The sequence below is a fragment of the Dysidea avara genome, chromosome 8 (genome assembly GCF_963678975.1).
Source record: "Dysidea avara chromosome 8, odDysAvar1.4, whole genome shotgun sequence".
NCBI lineage: Eukaryota > Metazoa > Porifera > Demospongiae > Dictyoceratida > Dysideidae > Dysidea > Dysidea avara.
The window spans coordinates 15389376-15410574 of record NC_089279.1 but is presented as its reverse complement, the minus strand read 5'-3'; the positions used below and the strand labels follow the sequence as shown (position 1 = coordinate 15410574).

Here is a 21199-nt window from a genome sequence, read left to right as displayed (position 1 = left end):
GAGGGATCAGCTAAAAGAAGTCACCTTGTAGAGAGTTCAGCTACAAAGAAACCATCAGGTGGAGAGATCAGCTACAAAGAAATCACCCTGTAGAGAGTTCAGCTAGAAGAAGTCACCTTGTAGAGAGTTCAGCTACAAAGAAACCGTCATGTAGAGAGTTCAGCTGCAAACAAATCACCCTGTAGAGAGTTTCAGCTACGAAAAGATCACTCTGTAGAGAGTTCAGCTAGAAGAAGTCACCTTGTAGAGAGCTCAGCTACAAGAAATCACCATGTAGTGAGTTCAGCTGCAACCAAATTACCTTGTGGAGAATTCAGCTACAAACAAATTGCCCTGTAGAAAGATCAGCTAGAAGAAGTTACCTTTTAGAGAATTCAGCTACAAAGAAACCATCATGTAGAGAGTTCAGCTACAAACAAGTCACTCTGTATAGAGATCAGCTAGAAGAAGTTACCTTGTAGAGAGTTCAGCTACAAATAATTCACCCTGTACAGAGATCAGTTTGAAGAAGTTCTTTGTAGAGAGTTCAGCTACAAACAAATCACCCTGTAGAAAGATCAGCTAGAAGAAGTCACCTTGTAGAGAGTTCAGTTACAAAGAAACCACCATGTAGAGAGTTCAGCTACAAACAAATCACCTGTAGAGAGTTCAGCTACAAACGAATCACTCTGTACAGAGATCAGCTAGAAGAGGTCACTTGTAGAGAGCTCAGCTACAAACAAATCACTCTGTAGAGAGATCAGCTAGAAGAGGTCACTTGTAGAGAGCTCAGCTACAAACAATTCGCCCTGTACAGAGATCAGCTAAATAAGTTACCTTATAGGGAGTTCAGCTGCAAAGAAACCATCATGTAGAGAGTTCAACTATAAACAAATCACCTTGTAGAAAGATCAGCTAGAAGAAGTCACCTTGTAGAGAGTTCAGTTACAAAGAAACCACCATGTAGAGAGTTCAGCTACAAACTAGTGACCCTGTAGAGACATCAGCTAGAAGAAGTTACTTTGTAGAGAGTTCAGCTACAAAGAAACCATCATGTAGAGAGTTCAACTACAAACAAGTGACCATGTAGAGACATCAGCTAGAAGAAGTTACTTTGTAGAGAGTTCAGCTACAAAGAAACCATCATGTAGAGAGTTCAGCTACAGTACAAACAAATCCTGTAGAAATATCAGCTAGAAGAAGCCACCTTGTAGAGAGTTCAGTTGCAAAGAAACCACCATGTAGAGAGTTCAGCTGCAAAGAAACCATCATGTAGAGAGTTCAGCTACAAACAAATCACCCTGTAGAAATATCAGCTAGAAGAAGTCACTTTGTAGAGTGTTCAGTTATAAAGAAACCACCGTGTAGAGTGTTCTGTAATAATTATATGTATTATATATATATATAATTTGTACATTTACTGATAAAATCAGAAATATTTAAAGTATTTAACATCTGCTTCATCTTTTCTTCTTCCTGTGGTAAAGAAAAGAAAATTATAGGCCGGCTTTGGGGTATACAAACACAAAAAGAAGTGAAATCTAATCAAAAACAGCTAAGCTGTAAAAAATGGTGCGGCCCCAAAAAGGCCATGTTGAAAAAAGATGTGAAATCCAAGGTGGTGGCCAAGAAATGGCTGTGATGGTAGGTTAATGGTAAAAATTTTAATAATGACAATTCAGGTGAATTTTGTGCCTGAATTGTCATTATTAAAATTTTTACCATTAACCTACCATCACAGCCATTTCTTGGCCGCCACCTTGGATTTCATATCTTTTTTCACCATGGCCTTTTTGGGGCCGCACCATTTTTTACAGCTTAGCTGTTTTTGATTAGATATAAATATCTTGCCCGTCTTCCAGGCCCCCTGCCTCCCACCCATTTTGCAGCTTGCCTGATACTTCAAAAACTATCTAAAATAGTGGGAAACTTAGTTGTTGGCTACTTGCACAGTGGATGCTGTGGAAAGTAAAGAATTGGTGTAAAACATGGGAAAATTTGGTACATGTAGCTTCAACCATTGGCAAGCTACAACACACTAAGTACTTAAAACCGGCATTTCTTGATACTTTTAAATAGGCGATAAGCCTGGTTTTCCCAGACTGGGTCACATATATAGATATATATTTTTATTATTGACTGACAAGGCTTAGTACAGTATTTTAATCAAAAGACGTATGGCTCTTCCACAATGGGGAGGTGAATTTGCCCCAAATTCCCTATCCTGGATCTGTCATTGATGAATACTGTATTATATGTATGCAAAGTATTGATCATATTCTGTACTGTAGGATAGTAGTAGTCTGAATCAAACCATTTGTAACATAGTTGTACTTTTCAGTTTTACTGATCTTAATGTGTTAAAATCATTCACAATCTGGTTAAGTGATAATGGATCGAGACTGCCAAGGAATTATCAAACTTGGAAAGCCTGGTAAGTATACAAAGCTGTTACTGTGAAATTTTTGATAGTCTCAGAAGAAAGACTTAGTACATATATGCAATTTGTATTTGTTGATAAATAATAAATGGCATATATTCAAAGCTCTTGTATAAAAGTTGTTGTATTTGAGCATAACTAGTGAGATCAAGTGATTGCACTTTACTATGCTCTGTATGATGTATATACAGGAGTGGTCATTCTATGCTAATTCACTTGATATGGAGTATTAATTTGCTAATATATCATGGGTTCTTTTTCTACTGTAACCCTTCCCATTAAAGCCCTTAAAGCACTATTAAAACAAATGGGGTTTGTGGCTGTGCAATTGTGTTCTTTAGACCTGGTATACACAAATGTTATTATCAATCCTAGGGAATAGCTAAACCCTCTGATAAATAATATTTAATGTAAGGCCGTCATTATTATATTCCTTGTATCCTGTCACCCAATGGAACAAAAGCTGATGCGGGTGGGAGGTTACTGTTAATTATTAATTATACACTTGACTTCTGCTATTTTAGCCTCTGACTGCTCTATTAGAGCATATTGATCTTGAAGGCTGCCACTCATGCTCCTTGTTGAACTAGAGTGGAGGGACTTCCATCCTTCTGGTGGGCCTCTGTTAAGTTTATATGCACAGCTAATGCAATTACGTTAAAACTTGGTCACTCTCTGCCTCTTCTATCATGACTACAAGACTCGTCTTCTTAAATTACAGTTACTACCATTAATGTATACATTTGACTTAAGTGACATTATGTTCTTCATCAAGAGTTATAAATCACCTCATCCAGGCTTCAACATCACAAACTACATCACATTTGTTACTGGAAACACTCAACTTGCCACTCATCGAAAATTGAATCAAACCAGATCTTCAGACAACATTACTAAAAATTTCTATGTCAACAGACTGCCAAGAGTTTGGAATCACCTTCCTGTTATTGATTTAGATATCAGTGTTGTTACAACCAAGAAAAAATTACGTACTCACCTTTGGAATCACTTTATCAAACTTTAATTCAGATAACAAATGCAGCTACTCCTTCTTGTGTCCTTGCGTCAACTGTAACAAGCACCCAACTTTGACTTTCTTTAATAGCAATCTTGCAGCACTGATGGTACACTGGTGTCCTGTACCAGTGGCCAGGAGTTACAAGTAGTAAAGTAATTACTTAATTAGCTAAGTACAATTGAAAATTACATTGGTTATTGCTATTAAAGAAAGTCAAAGTTGGTAGTTCTTGGGTGCTGCTAAATAAATAAATGAAATAGTGTACTCATGTGATCTATAAGCAAATAATTAAAATTTGGTGTGGCTACCAAAAAAACTGATGCGGGCGGTGATGGGAACCACGGAATTTAACAATGATGGCCTAACTCTTACACACCTCAGATCAAAGGAGCCACATGTAGCTCAGCTAACTGGGTTACTTGTAGCCGGGCTACAACTGGGCAGTGATTATATAGACGCCGAAGCCGAAATCAATTGTGAATCGATTAATACTCATGTGATTATGATGCACGACTTGTATTTTGCCATTAAAACCACTCAGATGGAGAGCGTTTTGTTATCATTTCCATCCTATAAGTTGAAAAATGTTGGGTTAAGGTGAGAACTAGCGCTATAGATTATATTCATCAATCATTTCCACACATTTTCGAATACAGACATGCCCCCATCACGAATCTACCACTCTGCATGGAGTAACCACTCTACAAGCAAGCTTACCTATCTGAGTCTGTAGTAACTCCATACTTTCCTATAAACGATTCAATAGCACCTCAAGACTGCATATGTTTTACAAATCCATTTACTAACTTATAGCATTACAATTACCAACATACTTCCTCAGAACCCAATGATCAACTTGTCAGTACCACCTTCTCCATTTCATTATCCTTTCTACTAACTGTGACCACTATAAATATAGCTTCTTTTTAAGTACAATCCGAGATTGGAATGATTTACCAAATGAACTGATTGAAAGCTACCCTTGTTTAAATCAAAGCTGCTATCCATAGACTCTTGATTGACAATAATTATTTATATAGCATATATCATTATTGTACGTGTAATGTGATTGTATTCTTTAGGCTGGTACAAGACACTGTCTGTCTGTCCAATAAATAAAAAAGAAAAAGAAAATAGCACTGATTAAAAGATTAACTCACATAACCGAAATTTTCTGTGATATCTCTAGGATATGCCTAATATGCCTAAGATAGGTACTGGTAGTTTCCACACAATGCAACCTATTCAAATTTCTGAATCAGGGATCCAGACACTTCTGCAAAACCTTGATGGTAATAAGGCACCAGGCCCTGATGGAATCCATCCCCTTGTACTTAAACATTGTTCCTATGAGCTTGCACCAATTTTGAAAGTTATCTTCGTGCAATCACTGAATACTGGTAATATTCCCTCAGACTGGCTATTAGTTAATGTAACTCCAGTGTATAAGAAAGGTAGCAAGGATCTTCCTGTTAATTATCATCTAATCCAAAACAGCCAAGCTGTAAAAAAAGTGTGCGGCCCTCAGAAAAGCTATGGGGAAAAAAGATGTGAAATCCAAGGTGGCGGCCAAGAAATGGCTGTGATGGTAGGTTAATGGTAAAAATTTTAATAAAGACAATTCAGGTGAATTTTTGTGCCGCTTCACAAATTTACCTAAATTGTCATTATTAAAATTTTTACCATTAACCTACCATCACAGCCATTTCTTGGCCGCCACCTTGGATTTCACATCTTTTTTCACCATAGCTTTTCTGAGGGCCGCACACTTTTTTTACAGCTTGGCTGTTTTGGATTAGATTTCATTTCTTTTTGTATTTGTATACCCCAAAGCCGGCCTATGGCCAGCTTTGGGATTTTTTTAACCTATGTTTTTTTTCTTTACTGCAGGAAGAAGAAAAGATGAAGTAGATGTACTTTAAATATTTTATCAGTAAATGTACAAATTATATATACTGTATAATACATATTTGACCGCATTTGCGAAAAGGGGTCTTCCACACACATCCAATTTGCCAACTTTGACAATTGATAACTTCAGATTGGAAAGAGCTATTGCCTTGATATTTGGGCAGTGGTGAGCACCACTATAGCTGAATACATGGTGAAATTTTCAGGTTAATATGTTACTTGAACACTGAGTTATGGTCTCCAACGTTTACGGAATTGGATGTGTGTGGAAGACCCCTTTTCTTAAATCCGGTCACATATATTGATTACAGAAATCTCCATGGTGGTTTCTTTGTAACTGAACACTCTACAAGGTGACTTCTTCTAATTGCTCTCTCTACAGGGTGAATTGTTTGTAGCTGAACGATCTACAAGGTAACTTCTTCTAGCTGATCTCTCTACAGGGTGATGTGTTTGTAGCTGAATTTTGTATAGGTGATTTGTTTGCAGCTGAGCTCTTTACAGAATGGTTTCTTTGTAGCTGAACTCTCTAAAAGATAACTTCTTCTAACTGATCTTTCTACAGGGCAATTTGTTTCTGGCAGAATTTTCTACAGGGTGATTTCTTTGCAGCTGAACTCTCCACATGGTGGTTTCTTTGTAGCTGAACTCTCTACAAGGTAATTTCTTCTAGCTGATCTCTCTACAGGGAGATTTGTTCGTAGTTGAATTCTGTACAGGTGATTTGTTTGCAGCTGAGCTCTTTACAAAATGGTTTCTTTGTAGCTGAACTTTCTCCAAGGTAACTTCTTCTAACTGATCTTTCTACAGGGTGATTTGTTTGTAACTGAACTATCTACAAGGTAATTTCTTCTTGCTGATCTCTCTACAGGGTGATTTGTTTGTAGCTGAATTCTGTACAAGTGATTTGTTTGCAGCTGAGCTCTTTACAGAATGGTTTCTTTGTAGCTGAACTCTCTACAGGGTGATTTGTTTGTAGCTGAAATCCCTACAAGGTAACATCTTCTAGCTGATCTCTCTACAGGGTGATTTGTTTGTAGCTGAACTCTCTACAGGTGATTTGTTTGTAGCTGAACTCTCTACAAGGCGATACTTCTAGGTGATCTCTCTACAGGATTCCTTGTTTCTAACTGAACTCTCAACAGGGTGATCTGTTCATAGCTGAACTTTCTACTGGGTGATTTGTTTGCAGTTGAACTCTCTAAATGGTGGTTTCTTTTTAGCTGAACTCTCTACAATGTGACTTCTTCTAGCTGAACTCTCTACAAGGTGACTTGTTTCTAGCTGATCTCTCTACAGGGTGACTTGTTTCTAGCTGAACTCTCTACAGGTGATTTGTTTGTAGCTGAACTCTCTACGTACATGGTGGTTTCGTTGTAGCTGAACTCTCTACAAGGTAACTTCTTCTAGCTGATCTTTTTACACTGCATATTTGTTTGTAGCTGAGTTCTCTACAGGGTGATTTGTTTGCAGCTGAACTCTCTACATGGGAGTTTCATTGTAGCTGAACTCTCTACAATGTGACTTCTTCTAGCTGAACTCTCTACAGGGTGACTTGTTTCTAGCTGAACTCTCTACAGGTGATTTGTTTGCAGCTGAACTCTCTACATGGTGGTTTCTTTGTAGCTGAACTCTCTACAAGGTAACTTCTTCTAGCCGATGTTTCTACAAGGTGATTGAGTTTTTTGCAGCTGAACTCTTTACATGGTGGTTGCTTTGTAGCTGAACTCTCTAAAATGTGACTTCTTCTAGCTGAACTCTCTACAGGGTGACTTGTTTTTAGCTGATCTCTCTACAGGGTGACTTGTTTCTAGCTGAACTCTCTACAGGTGATTTGTTTACAGCTGAACTCTCTACATGGTGGTTTCTTTGTAGCTGAACTCTCTACAAGGTAACTTCTTCTAGCTGATCTTTCTACAGGATATTTGTTTGTAGCTGAATTCTCTACAGGGTGATTTATTTGCAGCTTAACTCTCTACAAGGTGACTTCTTCTAGCTGAACTCTCTACAGAGTGATTGATTTTTTTTGCAGCTGAACTCTCTACATGGTGGTTTCTTTGTAACTTAACTCTCTACAGGGTGATTTGTTTGTAGCTGAACTCTCTACAGGGTGATCTGTTCATAGCTGAACTCCCTATAAGGTAACTTCTTCTAGCTAATCTTTCTACAGGGCGATTTGTTTGTAGCTGAGTTCTCTACAGGGTGATTTGTTTGCAGCTGAACTCTACATGGTAGTTTCTTTGTAGCTCTACAATGTGACTTCTTCTAGCTGAACTCTCTACAAGGTGACTTGTTTCTAGCTGATCTCTCTACAGGGTGACTTGTTTCTAGCTAAACTCTCTACAGGTGATTTGTTTGCAGCTGAACTCTCTACATGGTTTATTTCTTTGTAACTGAACTCCCTGCAAGGTGACTTCTTCTAGCTGATCTCTTTACAGGGAGATTTGTTTGTAGCTGAACTCTCTACATGATGGTTTCTTTGTAGCTGAACTCTCTACAAGGTGATTTCTTCTATAGCTGATCTTTCTACAGGGTGATTTGTTTGTAGTTGAACTCTCTACATGATAGATTCTTTGTAGCTGAACTCTCTACAAGGTGATTTCTTCTTTGGCTGATCTTTCTACAGGGTGATTTGTTTGTACCTGAACTATCTACATGATGGTTTCTTTGTAGCTGAACTCTCTACAAGGTAACTTCTTCTAGCTGATCTCTCTACAGGACAATTTGTTTGTACCTGAACTCTCACATGATTGTTTCTTTGAAGCTGAACTCTCTACAAGGTGATTTCTTCTAGCTGATCTTTCTACAGGGTGATTTGTTTGTAGCAGAACTCTCTATAAGGAAACTTCTTCTAGCTGATCTCTCTACAGGGAGATTTGTTTGTAGCTGAACTCTCTATACATGATTTGTTTGCAGCTGAATTCTCTACATGATGGTTTCTTTGTAGCTGAACTCTCTACAAGGTAACTTCTTCTAGCTGATCTCTTTACAGGGTAAATTGTTTGTAGCTGAACGATCTACAAGGTAACTTCTTCTTACTTATCTCTCTACAGGGTGATTTGTTTGTAGCTGAACTTTCTACAAGGAAACCTCTTTTAACTGAGCTCTGTACAGGGTGAATTGTTTGTAGCTGAACTATCTACAAGGTAACTTCTTCTAGCTGATCTCTCTACAGTGTGATTTGTTTGTAGCTGAATTCTGTATAGGTGATTTGTTTGCAGCTGAGCTCTTTACAGAATGGTTTCTTTGTAGCTGAACTCTCTACAAGGTAACTTCTTCCAGCTGATGTATCTACAGAGTCACTAGTTTGTAGCTGAATTCTCTACATGGTGGTTTCTTTGTAACTGAACTATCTACAAGGTGACATCTTCTAGCTGATCTTTCAACAGGGTGATTTGTTTGTAATTGAACTCTCTACAAGAAAACTTCTTATAACTGATGTCTGAACAGGATGAATTGTTTGTAGCTGAACTCTCTACAGGGTGATTTGTTTGTAGCTGATCTCTATACAGGTTACTTATTTCTAGCTGATCTCTTGAATTCTGTTCAGAGTGACTGCTCTATTAGGATGACTGCTCTATTAGAGTATCTCGATCTCGCACTTGCTACACCAAGTTGGATTTCGTGTTATAACTCCGTGGCTTTAAGTCTGATTTTTCTACACCATTGAAGAGCCTTTCTAAGATGATAACTCCATCTGTACAGCGATTTTCAAAGCATTACCCCAAGTGGTTTATCTGGTAGGCGTGGCAAGCATAATAATAATAATAATAATAAAATTAAAAATTAGCTAATCTCGATTGTGTAATTGTTACACACTGTTGATTTTTTCGCTGTATCTTCCTGGTTTTTAGCTCGATTTCTTTCAAACCACAAATGGTTTGAGGTTCAATAGTTAACCTATTCACCCACCGATTTTCAGCTTCTTCCCATACGCGGTTTACCCTGTAGGCGTGACAACATATTGGTGTTATTTTTCGTGCATAATCGCTCATAACTCTTTGCCTGTTTATGGTATTCCAGCCAAAGTTGGTACAGAGATGTGCCTTTATACCCCCCTTCTGTGTGCCAAATTTCAAGGCAATCGGATAACGCGTTCGCGTTTTATAGCAGTTTTTGTAAGTGTGCGAAAAGAGGAAGAAAAATAAGAAGAAAAAAAAAACGAAGAAACTAAGCCAATTTTTGAAGTCGCATATCTCAGGAATGCCTGAAGCGATTTCGCTCAAATTTGGAATGTGGAGTGCTGAAGGTGGAGGGAATCTACACAGCAAAATTTGTCTTGTTTCATCAAGGCAGCACAGAGCTACGGTGGTGCGAAAATTGCGTTTTCTTTCTTCCTGTCAATATACTCACGGGGTTGTGCGCCGGCTTCTTGGGCCGCACGACACACTACCGTGTGTCTTGATCCCATATCTTTAACATCTATTTGTTCAAAGGTGATGGAACACATCATCTACCACTCCATAATGAGTCATTTAAATAGAAACAATGTGCTCTCTCTGGTAACCAATTAGAGCTGGTTACTCTTGCTTCATCTTACTTATAGAATACCTTAACTTTCATATGGACCGCAATGTTCAAATGGATCCAGACACACGGTAGTGTGTCGTGCGGCCCAAGAAGCCGGCGCGTAACACCCGTGAGTATATTGACAGGAAGAAAGAAAACGCAATTTTTGCACCTCCGTAGCTCTGTGCTGCCTTGATGAAACAAGACGATTTTTGCTGTGGACACTCCCTCCACCTTCAGCACTCCACATTGCAAATTAGAGCGAAATCGCTTCAAGCATTCCCGAGATATGCGACTTCAGAAATTGGCTTAGTTTCTTCGTTTTTTTTCTTCTTATTTTTCTTCCTCTTTTCGCACACTTACAAAAACTGCTATAAAACGTGAACGCTATATCCAATTGCCTTGACATTTGGCACACAGAAGGGGGATATAAAGGCGCATCTCTGTACCAACTTTGGCTAGGATACGATAAACAGGAAAAGAGTTATGATCGATTATTCACGAAAAATAACACCAATATGTTGTCACGCCTACAGCGTAAACTGCGTATGGGAAGAAGTTGAAAATCGGTGGGTGAATAGGTTAACTATTGAACCTCAAACCTTTTGTGGTTTGAAAGAAATCGAGCTAAAAACCAGGAAGATACAACGAAAAAACCAACAGTGTGTAACAATTATGCAATCGAGATTAGCTAATAAAAAACGACTATTTGCCACGCCTACCAGATAAACCGCTAGGGTGAATGCTTTGAAAATCGCTGTATAGAAGGAGTAATCATCTTAGAAAGGCTCTTCAATGGTGTAGAGGAATCAGACTTAAAGCCACGGAGTTATAACACGAAATCCAACTTGGTGCAGCAAGTGCGAGATCGAGGTACTCCAATAGAGCAGTCATCCTAATAGAGCAGTCACCCTGAAGAGAATTCAAGAGATCAGCTAGAAACAAGTAACCTGCATAGATATCAGCTACAAACAATTCACCCTGTAGAGAGATCAGCTAGAAAAATTTACCTTATAGGGAGTTCATGCAACTATGGAAAGGGATAGTTCAGCTAGAAGAAATCACCTTGTAGAGTTCAGCTACAAAGAAACTACCATGTAGAGAGTTCAGCTACAAATAAATCACCCTGTAGAGAGATCAGCTAGAAGAAGTCACCTTATAGAGAGTTCAGTTACAAAGAAACCATCATGTAGAAAGTTCAGCTACAAACTAGTGACCTTGTAGAGACATCAGCTAAAAGAAGTTACCTTATAGAGAGTTCAGCTACAGAGAAACTATCATGTAGAGAGTTCAGCTACAAGCAAATCTCCCTGTAGAGAGATCAGCTAGACGAAGTTTCCTTGTAGAGAGTTCAGCTACAAACAAATCACCCTGTAGAAAGATTAGCTAGAAGAAATTACCTTGTAGAGAGTTCAGCTACAAAGAAACCATCATGTAAAGAGTTCAGCTGTAAACAAAACACCTGTAGAGAGTTAAGCTACAAACAAATCACCCTGTAGAAAGATCAGCTAGAAGGAGTCACCTTGTAGAGAGTTCAGTTACAAAGAAACTATCATGTAGAGAGTTGAGCTACAAAGAAACCACCATGTAGAGAGTTCAGCTGCAAACAAATCACCTTGTAGAGAGTTCAGCTACTAACAAATCTCCCTGTAGAGAGATCAGCTATAAGAAGTTTCCTTGTAGAGAGTTCAGCTACAAACAAATCACCCTGTAGAAAGATCAGCTAGAAGAAGTTACCTTGTGTAGAGTCCAGCTACAAAGAAACCATATTGTAGAGAGTTCAGCTGCAAACAAATCACCTATAGAGAGTTCAGCTACAAACAAATCTCCCTGTAGAGAGATCAGTTAGAAGAAGTTTCCTTGTAGAGAGTTCAGCTACAAACAAATCACCCTGTAGAAAGATCAGCCAAAAGGAGTCACCTTGTAGAGAGTTCAGTTACAAAGAAATCATCATGTAGAGAGTTCAGCTACAAACTAGTGACCTTGTAGAGACATCAGCTAAAAGAAATTACCTTGTAGAGAGTTCAGCTACAAAGAAACCATCATGTAGAGAGTTCAGCTGCAAACAAATCACCTGTAGAGAGTTCAGCTACAAACAAATCTCCCTGTAGAGAGATCAGCTAAAAGAAGTTTCCTTGTAAAGAATTCAGCTACAAACAAATCACCCTCTAGAAAGATCAGCTAGAAGAAGTCACCTTGTAGAGAGTTCAGTTACAAAGAAACCATCATGTAGAGAGCTCAGCTGCAAACAAATCTCCCTGTAGAAAGATCAGTTAGAAGAAGTCACTTTGTAGAGAGTTCAGCTACAAAGAACCATCATGTAGAGAGTTCAACTGCAAACAAATCACCTGTAGAGAGTTCAGCTACAAACAAATCTCCCTGTAGAAAGATCAGCTAGAAGAAGTTACCTTGTAGAGAGTTCAGCTACAAAGAACCATCATGTAGAGAGTTCAGCTGCAAACAAATCACCTGTAGAGAGTTAAGCTACAAACAAATCTCCCTGTAGAGAGACCAGATAGAAGAAGTTACCTTGTGGAGAGTTCAACTACAAAGAAACCATCATGTAGAGAGTTCAGCTGCAACGAAATCACCTGTAGAGAGTTCAGCTACAAACAAATCACCCTGTAGAGAGATCAGCTAGAAGAAATTACCTTGTAGAGAGTTCAGTTACAAAGAGACCACCATGTAGAGAGTTCAGCTTCAAAGAAATCACCCTGTAGAAAATTCAGCCACAAACAAATTGCCCTGTATCATGTAGAGAGTTCAGCTGCAAACAAATCGCCTGTAGAGAGTTCAGCTACAAACAAATCTCCCTGTAGAGAGATCAGCTAGAAGAAATTACCTTGTAGAGAGTTCAGCTACAAAGAAACTACCATGTGGAGAGTTCAGCTGCAAAGAAATCACCCTGTAGAAAATTCAGCCACAAACAAATTGCCCTGTAGAAAGATCAGTTAGAAGAAGTTACCTTGTAGAGAGTTCAGCTACAAAGAAACCATTCTGTAAAGAGCTCAGCTGCAAACAAATCACCTGCACAGAATTCAGCTACAAACAAATCACCCTGTAGAGAGATCAGCTAGAAGAAGTTACCTTGTAGATATTTCAGCTACACCCTGTAGAGAGACCAGCTAGAAGAAGTTACCTTGTAGATTGTTGAGCTACTAACAATTCACCCTGTAGAGAGGGCAGCAAGAAGAAGTCACCTTGTAGAGTGTTCAGTTACAAAGAAACCACCATGGAGAGTTCTGTAATAAATATATGTATTATATATATATAATTTGTACATTTACTGATAAAATCAGAAATATTTAAAGTACATCTGCTTCATCTTTTCTTCTTCCTGTGGTAGAGAAAAAAAAGACTGGTTAAAAAGTCCCAAAGCCGGCCTATTTGTGGTACAAATACAAAAAGAAATGAAATCTAATCCAAAACAGCCAAACTGTAAAAAAAACAGTGCGGCCATCAAAAAAGCTATGGTGAAAAAAGATGTGAAATCCAAGGTGGCGGCCAAGAAATGGCTGTGATGGTAGGTTAATGGTAAAAATTTTAATAATGGCAATTTAGGTGAACTTTTTGCCAAGACCAAGCGGCACAAAAATTCACCTGAATTGTCGTTATTAAAAATTTTACCATTAACCTACCATCACAGCCATTTCTTGGCCGCCACCTTGGATTTCACATCTTTTTTCACCATAGCCTTTTTGAGGGCCGCACTGTTTTTTTACAGCTTGGCTGTTTTGGATTAGATGTGATATTTCTGGACTTTTCTAAAGCATTTGACACAGTACCACATCATAGCCTGTTAAAGAAACCAAAGTTTTACCATGTTGAAAATCAAGTTATCTACTGGATTGAAAAATGGCTTACAGTACGTAAATGAGTTTTACTGGATGGAGAATCATACAACTATGTCCCTGTGTCATCTGGAGTACCTCAAGGTAGAGTGTTGAGTCCACTGATGTTCTTGATTTATATCAGTGACATTACAGAAAATATTTCATCTCAGCTAAGACTTTTTGCAGATGACTGTTTATTGAATCGTGCTATTAAATCAGAACAAGATTCTATCCTACTCCAACAGGATTTAGACACTCTATCTCAAGGGGCAGTCACTTGGCAGATGAGGTTCAACCTTAGTAAATGCACTGTTATGAGATGTACAAGGTCCCAGAATCCTATGATTGCAAATTGCTCCCTTCATGGATCTATTTTATCTCTAACACATAATTATTTGTGCCTTGAAGTTATGCTAGATGATCACCTCTCATGGTCCACCCATGTTACAAACGTTGCAAACAAGGCTACAAGGATGTTGAACTTTCTTAATCGTAATCTTAGCAAGTGTTCAACACATGTCAAGGCATCTGCTTATCTGCTAATATTTCAACCAGCAATGGAGTATGCAAGTGTTGTCTGGGACCCGCACTATCAGACTCAGATTTCAATTTTAGAAAAGATTCAGAGGCGTGCAGCTAGATGGATTCTATCTGACTATAGTTATCACAGTAGTGTTAGTGCCATGCTGGAACAGCTCAACTGGTTACCCCTAGTGACGAGAAGGACGCAACAGAGGCTTAATTTGTTTTATCAAATAATGCATGGAGAAATTGGCTTATCTTTACCAGAATACATTCATTTCACCACCAGACACACTAGACATCACCATCCGTTTCACTTAATTGTGTCACCAACAAACACCACCACCTACATGACAAGTTATTTTCCAAGAACCATCCGGGAGTGGAATTCACTACCACCGCAACTAATTGAACTGAACACTTTAGCTACATTTTCAATCTTGATTGAACAGCACTTATAATTTGTAATTGTTTGGGCTTAATCAGCTTTGCTGTTTGCCCTTTTCCCCCAAATAAATAAATATATGTCCGTTCATCATAGCCGAACGTAACCAGAACGTACTAGCTGCTGACCGTCAGCAGCTAGTACGCAGACCCATAATTAGGTATGCATATAAAATGCATCCAGTGGCTGCACTTGTATTGGTAGGGTCCGCAATGAAAAAATCGTTAATCACAAAATTACTCCCCTACTATTTCAACCTGTAGGGCATATCAAAGTATTTTTGTACGTACCAATAAACCTTATTCATCTTTCTCCATACGACAGGAATCGTGATTGTTTTATGCTGGAAATCGTGAAAAATTGTGCGCTCTCCGAATGAAGCATGGTTTCCTTCCCATACTTGGCATATATAATCCAGGTATATGCCTGATTATAACCCACAGCAGAAATAAATTGATTTGCTACTGTGGATTTGGTATGGAGCTACTCTTTGCTGAAAACCGGCCGAAAATCACGTATTTTTTTATTTGGAGCAGCCCAGCAATCAAGAAAAGGAAAATCCACAAACTTTCACTACATTGCATTATAGTTTGGGTATCACTTCATGCACAGCACAAGTTTCATATGAAGCATGGTTTCCTTCCCATACTGGCATATATAATCCAGGTATATGCCTGATTATAACCCACAGCAGAAATAAATTGATTTGCTACTGTGGATTTGGTATGGAGCTACTCTTTGCTGAAAATCGGCCGAAAATCATGTATTTTTTTATTTGGAGCAACCCAGCAATCAAGAAAAGGAAAGCTTACAAACCTTCACTACATTGCAGTATAGTTTGGGTATCACTTCATGCACAGCACAAGTTTCATATGGATCTGAGCTTTCCTTCCATGAAACTAAGCGGTATGAAATTTCTTCCTAGCACGTCTGAGACTAAAATGTGAGGTGTGGCTGCAATAACTCCAAGTTTTAGTTTCTCCAGCACGTTATTTAGGTTTCAAAATTATGTTGTGTCCACCTAATGGTATTAGTTTCTAACCAGAGATGGTTCACGTAATTATGGATTGACTTTTCGTGTGCATTATAGCTATACATATTAAATGGTACAGTAGTACCATTTAAGTAGGGATTGCGGTGAAACTTTGGTGCGCCGCCCAAAATACTGCCTTCAAAAATCATCCTAGAAACGTTTTACACGACAAAAGCACCTTTACGGAATAGTACAAGTCCATATAATACATACTACAGCATTAAATATAACAAAACAGTTACAGGTGACCGGATTTAGAATTTTTAAAAAAATCGCCTAAACTCGAATTTTAGTCTGACTGACTGCCTCACTGCCTATCTGCCTCACTGACCACAGTCACAAGGCTAGAGGCCAAACGAAGCAGCGTATCGTCAACATTTTACGTTACAATAACAAACTCACCAGGGGGATGTGCCTTTTGGGGTTCCGACGAGTGTAGGTCCTCTGCGCCTTGTCTTTTCGTTTATCTTCAATCAGGCTGCTTGTCTTCTTTTTCATCCAACGAAACCATATCAAGGTGTTAATTTTCCATATCAACGCTTTCTTTCAGCAGGATATTTACATGCCATAGAATTATTTCAGAGTTGGATTTCAGAATTGCTTCAGTCCTGGCGCTACTATGAGAGGTACACTTGCTAGATATCTGCAACTTCGCAATTGCGATCTGGTTCACGATAGGTTTGCGACCACGCCCACTAGGGACCCGCCGATTATGCTGGTATAATTATGAGCATAATATAGGTGCCTGAAAGCATTGAGCATAATGCTAGCATAATAGGAGAATATTTGAGCCATTCTACAAACCCTTGATGGTCAAAATACATATCACAGAAAAAGATCGATATACTCTAATAGAACAATCAATAACTCTAATAGAATAATCAGGCAGCTGACTGTTCTATTAGAGTATATCAATTTTCTCTGTCACATGCATATTTTGAAGAGCAAAGATGTTATTTAGCCACTTATTATGTACCCATAACTACAAATTTATTAGCAAAACATAAGAAATGAGGCATAAAGCTTAAGCATAATTTGAGCATATAAAATAGGTAAAATTTTGAGCAGTGCAGCATAGCATAATAGGTAAAATTTTGAGCATAATAGGCGGGCCCCTAACGCCCACAAAATAAAGAACTATAATGGCGAAAGAGTACTGAGGCCCGACATCTTAACAATCTAGCTAGCTATATACTTAACAATAAACAAGATCACCTCAGGTCTAGCTAGCTGCACACCCCTTGGGTGAGTCGAGATATATACTCTAATGCAACAGTAACTCTAATACAACAGTCAAGGCTTTTGAAGAAATCTCGAGGAGCTGCTCTACTACCGCTTGGCTCAGGAACCAGTCACTTCATCTAAAACTTTCAAGTTGTTGTACCGAGGCTTTTTCTTAATTGTACCTGTAACGGTTAGTAGCGTTGGGATTGAGAACTGTGTGTTTTTGTTCATGTCATTTAACAGATAATGAGGCATTAATTGGAATAGTCTTATGGCAATTAAGAGGAATGTTCCAGAGCATGATACGCCACTCAAGGATCGCTGATTCAAGCAGAATAAGAAAGGTGCGGCAGACACTGATTCAGCTCCTTACTTTTGTCTGGTATGTTCTAAAGTTATAGTTGATTATAATCCTGATAAAAGTATTGAGGGTGATGATGCAATGTATTGCAAAGGAAATGCTTGGGTCCACAAGACTTGTGTTGGCTTGAGCAAACAGTCTTACAAAACTCTTGCAGAGGATGATACACCTTACTTATGTCCACATTGCCATGTGAAGCAACAATCAACTGTAATAGAAGGTCTCAGAACTAATTCACATATTGACTCAGCATTTACACAGTTGGAAAACCGCTTACTTTCATCACTTCAAGAGATGATTACTACTTCTATTGCTTCTCTGAAGTCTACATTTGAATTTGAGGTTAGAGTGCTACACTCAAAAGTTTGTGATCTCACGGAACGTGTGCAGACATTGGAAAGCAGAAGTGATAAAGTTGATAAGTTGTCAGATAGACTTCAGCTGTTGGAAAAAAAAATTTCTAATCATCCTGCCCCCCTTGGGATCTAGCTCCTCCCATATCCGTTACTCCTGATGTCTCCCTTATTACATCTACAGTTACCTCCCTGCTAAGGGAAGAAAGAGAAAGAGAGGAAAGAAAGTTAAACCTGATTATACATGGAGTTCCAGAAAGCACGTCTGAGATCCCCACAGAAAGAAAGGCATACAATATTGATCAAATCTCTGGCATCCTTAGTCAAACCCTCGAAGCTGACACTTCTGTGCAAGATGCTGTGAGATTGGTTAAGCGAGATCCTTCTAAGCAACAGCTCCTAAAAGTTAGTGTCCCATCCCTATCCTTTCAAGTGAAGATGCTTCAATATTGCAAGAAGACTTCAATAAACTAGTCAGCTGGGCTGCAGCCTAGCTTATGTCTCTCATCCTTAACAAATGCAAACACCTAGTTATAACTAGCAAAAAACAACCCTTATCAACTATGTACAAGATCAGGGACTACCCCATTCGCGAAGTTACCTCAGCAAAATATTTAGGAGTTACAATAAGCCAAAATATTTCTTGTCTAAACATATTGACATTATCACTTGTAAAGCAAATTCTATTCTAGCTTTTTTTTACAAAGAAACCTTAGTCAGTGTTCACTTTGTGTTAAATCTTTAGCTTATTTTACATATGTTAGACCGGTGTTGGAGTATGCCTCTGTTGTTTGGTCATCATTCACACAATCTAACATAGACAAGATTGAAATGGTACAACGTAAGGCTGTTAGATTTGTTTTTAATGATTATTATAGATATTCTAGCATAACTAACATGCTCAACTGCTTAAAATGGGAATCCCTTGAACACAGAAGAACTATTATCATGTTCTACAAAATCATCAACAATATTGTTTCAGCTGACTTTTCCAATTATCTTCATAGAAGCTTTACCAGGACAGGAGGTCATCAAATGAGATTTATGACTATTCCTGCTAAAAGAAACACCTACTATCACTCCTTCTTACCCACAGCTATTCGACTATGGAACTCTCTGTCTGAGGAAACAGTTAATTCTCCTAACTTACATTCATTTATTAACTTATTAAATAATAGTTATACGGGCACAATGTGGAGTCTATGAAATTTATAAATCCGAAGACCCGGGCTGTAGTGCACGAGCGAAGCGAGGGCGCTACTAAGGGCCTGAGGGTTTATAAATTTCATAGACTCCACATTGTGCCCGTATAACTGCTTTAGACTCTATTTCACATTACACTCAGATTACTTACCTCATTCATGGTTGATTCTGCTGTAGGCTTGGCAACAGTGGCTCGTTTTCTTGCGATAATACTAGCGCTATGGCAACTATGCATCCTCATGTGACAAAATAATAGTGCTTGTTAAATCACTGCACATGAACAATGCATAGCGATTGGATAAACCTAGATTTTGAGCATGTGTTATATTGTGCCTGAAGGCGTGGAGTATATTAGAAAACAAGGTGGAGTATATGAGATTTATTACCCACCCAAAACAGACTAAATAGAGTCTAAGTGTATGTTAACTTGATAAGCACTACACTCATATTTGAGTCTTGCATAACAAAAATTAAAATTAATCACTGCCCAGTTGTAGAATCCGCAATCCGAATAATCAACTTTACAAATCGATCCCTCCTGTCAGCATTGTGGAATGTTCATTGTTGTGTCCCATTGCTAGATTCACCATGAAGCCAGAGGCACGATATGGTGTGCCTTTTTTTTGCCTATTTTGATTGGTTGATTTTCTGCGAAAACCATAGATAATATATATCTAATCCAAAACAGCCAAGCTGTAAAAAAGTGTGCGGCCCTCTAAAAGGCTATGGTGAAAAAAGATGTAAAATCCAAGGTGGCGGCCAAGAAATGGCTGTGATGGTAGGTTAATGGTAAAAATTTTAATAACGACAATTCAGGTGAATTTTGTGCCAAGACCAAACGGCACCAAAATTCACCTGAATTGTCGTTATTAAAATTTTTACCATTAACCTACCATCACAGCCATTTCTTGGCCGCCACCTTAGATTTCACATCTTTTTTCACCATAGCCTTTTCGAGAGCCGCACACTTTTTTTACAGCTTGGCTGTTTTGGATTAGATTTCACTTCTTTTTGTATTTGTATAGCCGGCCTATGGCTGGCTTTGGGGCTTTTTTAACCTATCTTTTTTCTTTACCACAGGAAGAAGAAAAGATGAAACAGATGTTAAATACTTTAAATATTTCTGAATTTATCAGTAAATGTACAAATTATATATATAATACATATATTTATTACAGAACTCTCTGCATGGTGGTTTCTTTGTAACTTAACACTCTACAAGGTGACTTCTTCTAGCTGATCTCTCTACAGGGTGAATTGTTTGCAGCAGAACTATCTACAAGGTAACTCTTCTTCTAGCTGATCTCTCAACAGGGTGATTTGTTTGTAGCTGAACTATCTACAAGGTAACTTCTTCTAGCTGATCTTTCTACTGGGTGATTTGTTTGTAACTGAATTTTCTACAGGCTGATTTGTTTGCAGTTGAACTCTCTACATGGTGGTTTCTTTGTTGCTGAACTGTCTACAAGGTGAATTCTTCTAGCTGATTTCTCTACAGGGTAATTTGTTTGGAACTGAAGTCTGTACAAGGTGCTTTTTGTAGGTGATCTCACTGCAAGTTGATTTATTTGTAGCTGAACTCACTAAAGGGTAATTTGCTTGTAGCTGAACCCCTTACATTGTGTCTAGTTTCTAGCTACTAGCTGATCTCTCTACAGGGTGATTTGTTTGTAGCCGATCTCTCTACAAGGTGATTTGTTTGTAGCTGATCTCTCTGCAGGTTGATTTGTTTGTAGCTGAACTCTACACGGTGATTTGTTTGTAGCTGATCTCTCTACAGGTTGATTTGTTTGTAGCTGAACTCTCTATAAGGTGATTTGTTTGTAGCTGATCTCTCTGCAGGTTGATTTGTTTCTAGCTTATCTCTCTACAGGTTGATTTGTGTGTAACTGATCTCTCTGCAAGCTGATTTGTTTGTAGCTGATCTCTCTGCAGGTTGATTTGTTTCTAGCTGATCTCTCTACAAGTTGATTTGTTTGTTGCTGATCGCTCAAAAGGTTGATTTGTTTGTAGCTGAACTCTCTGCAAAGTGTTTTGTTTGTAGCTGATCTCTCTACAGGGTAATCTGATTGTAGCTGATCTCTCTACAAGTTGATTTGTGTGTAGCTGATCTCTCTGCAGGTTGATTTGTTTGTAGCCGATCTCTCTATAGTGTAATTTGTTTGTAGCTGAACTCTCTATAAGGTGATTTGTTTGTAGCTGATCTCTCTGCAAGTTGATTGTTTTAGCTGAACTCTCTACATGGTGATTGCTTGTAGCTGAACTCCTTGCATTGTGTCTAGTTTCTAGCTGATGTCTCTACAGGGTGATATTTGTAGCTGAACTCTCTACAGGGTTATTTGTTTCTAGCTTATCTCTCTACAGGTTG

At 38.4% G+C, this 21199-nt stretch overlaps 1 protein-coding gene across 1 annotated transcript in view; it reads left to right on the top strand.

Moving 5' to 3' along the window:
• LOC136264791 (uncharacterized) overlaps positions 1–21199 on the top strand; it is a 238027-nt gene that overhangs the window by 24620 nt on the left and 192208 nt on the right. Inside the window, exon 2 of the mRNA XM_066059560.1 lies at positions 2321–2413. Coding sequence (XP_065915632.1) covers positions 2371–2413 — 43 coding nt within the window. The 5' untranslated portion in view covers positions 2321–2370. The remainder of the gene's footprint in view (positions 1–2320; positions 2414–21199) is intronic.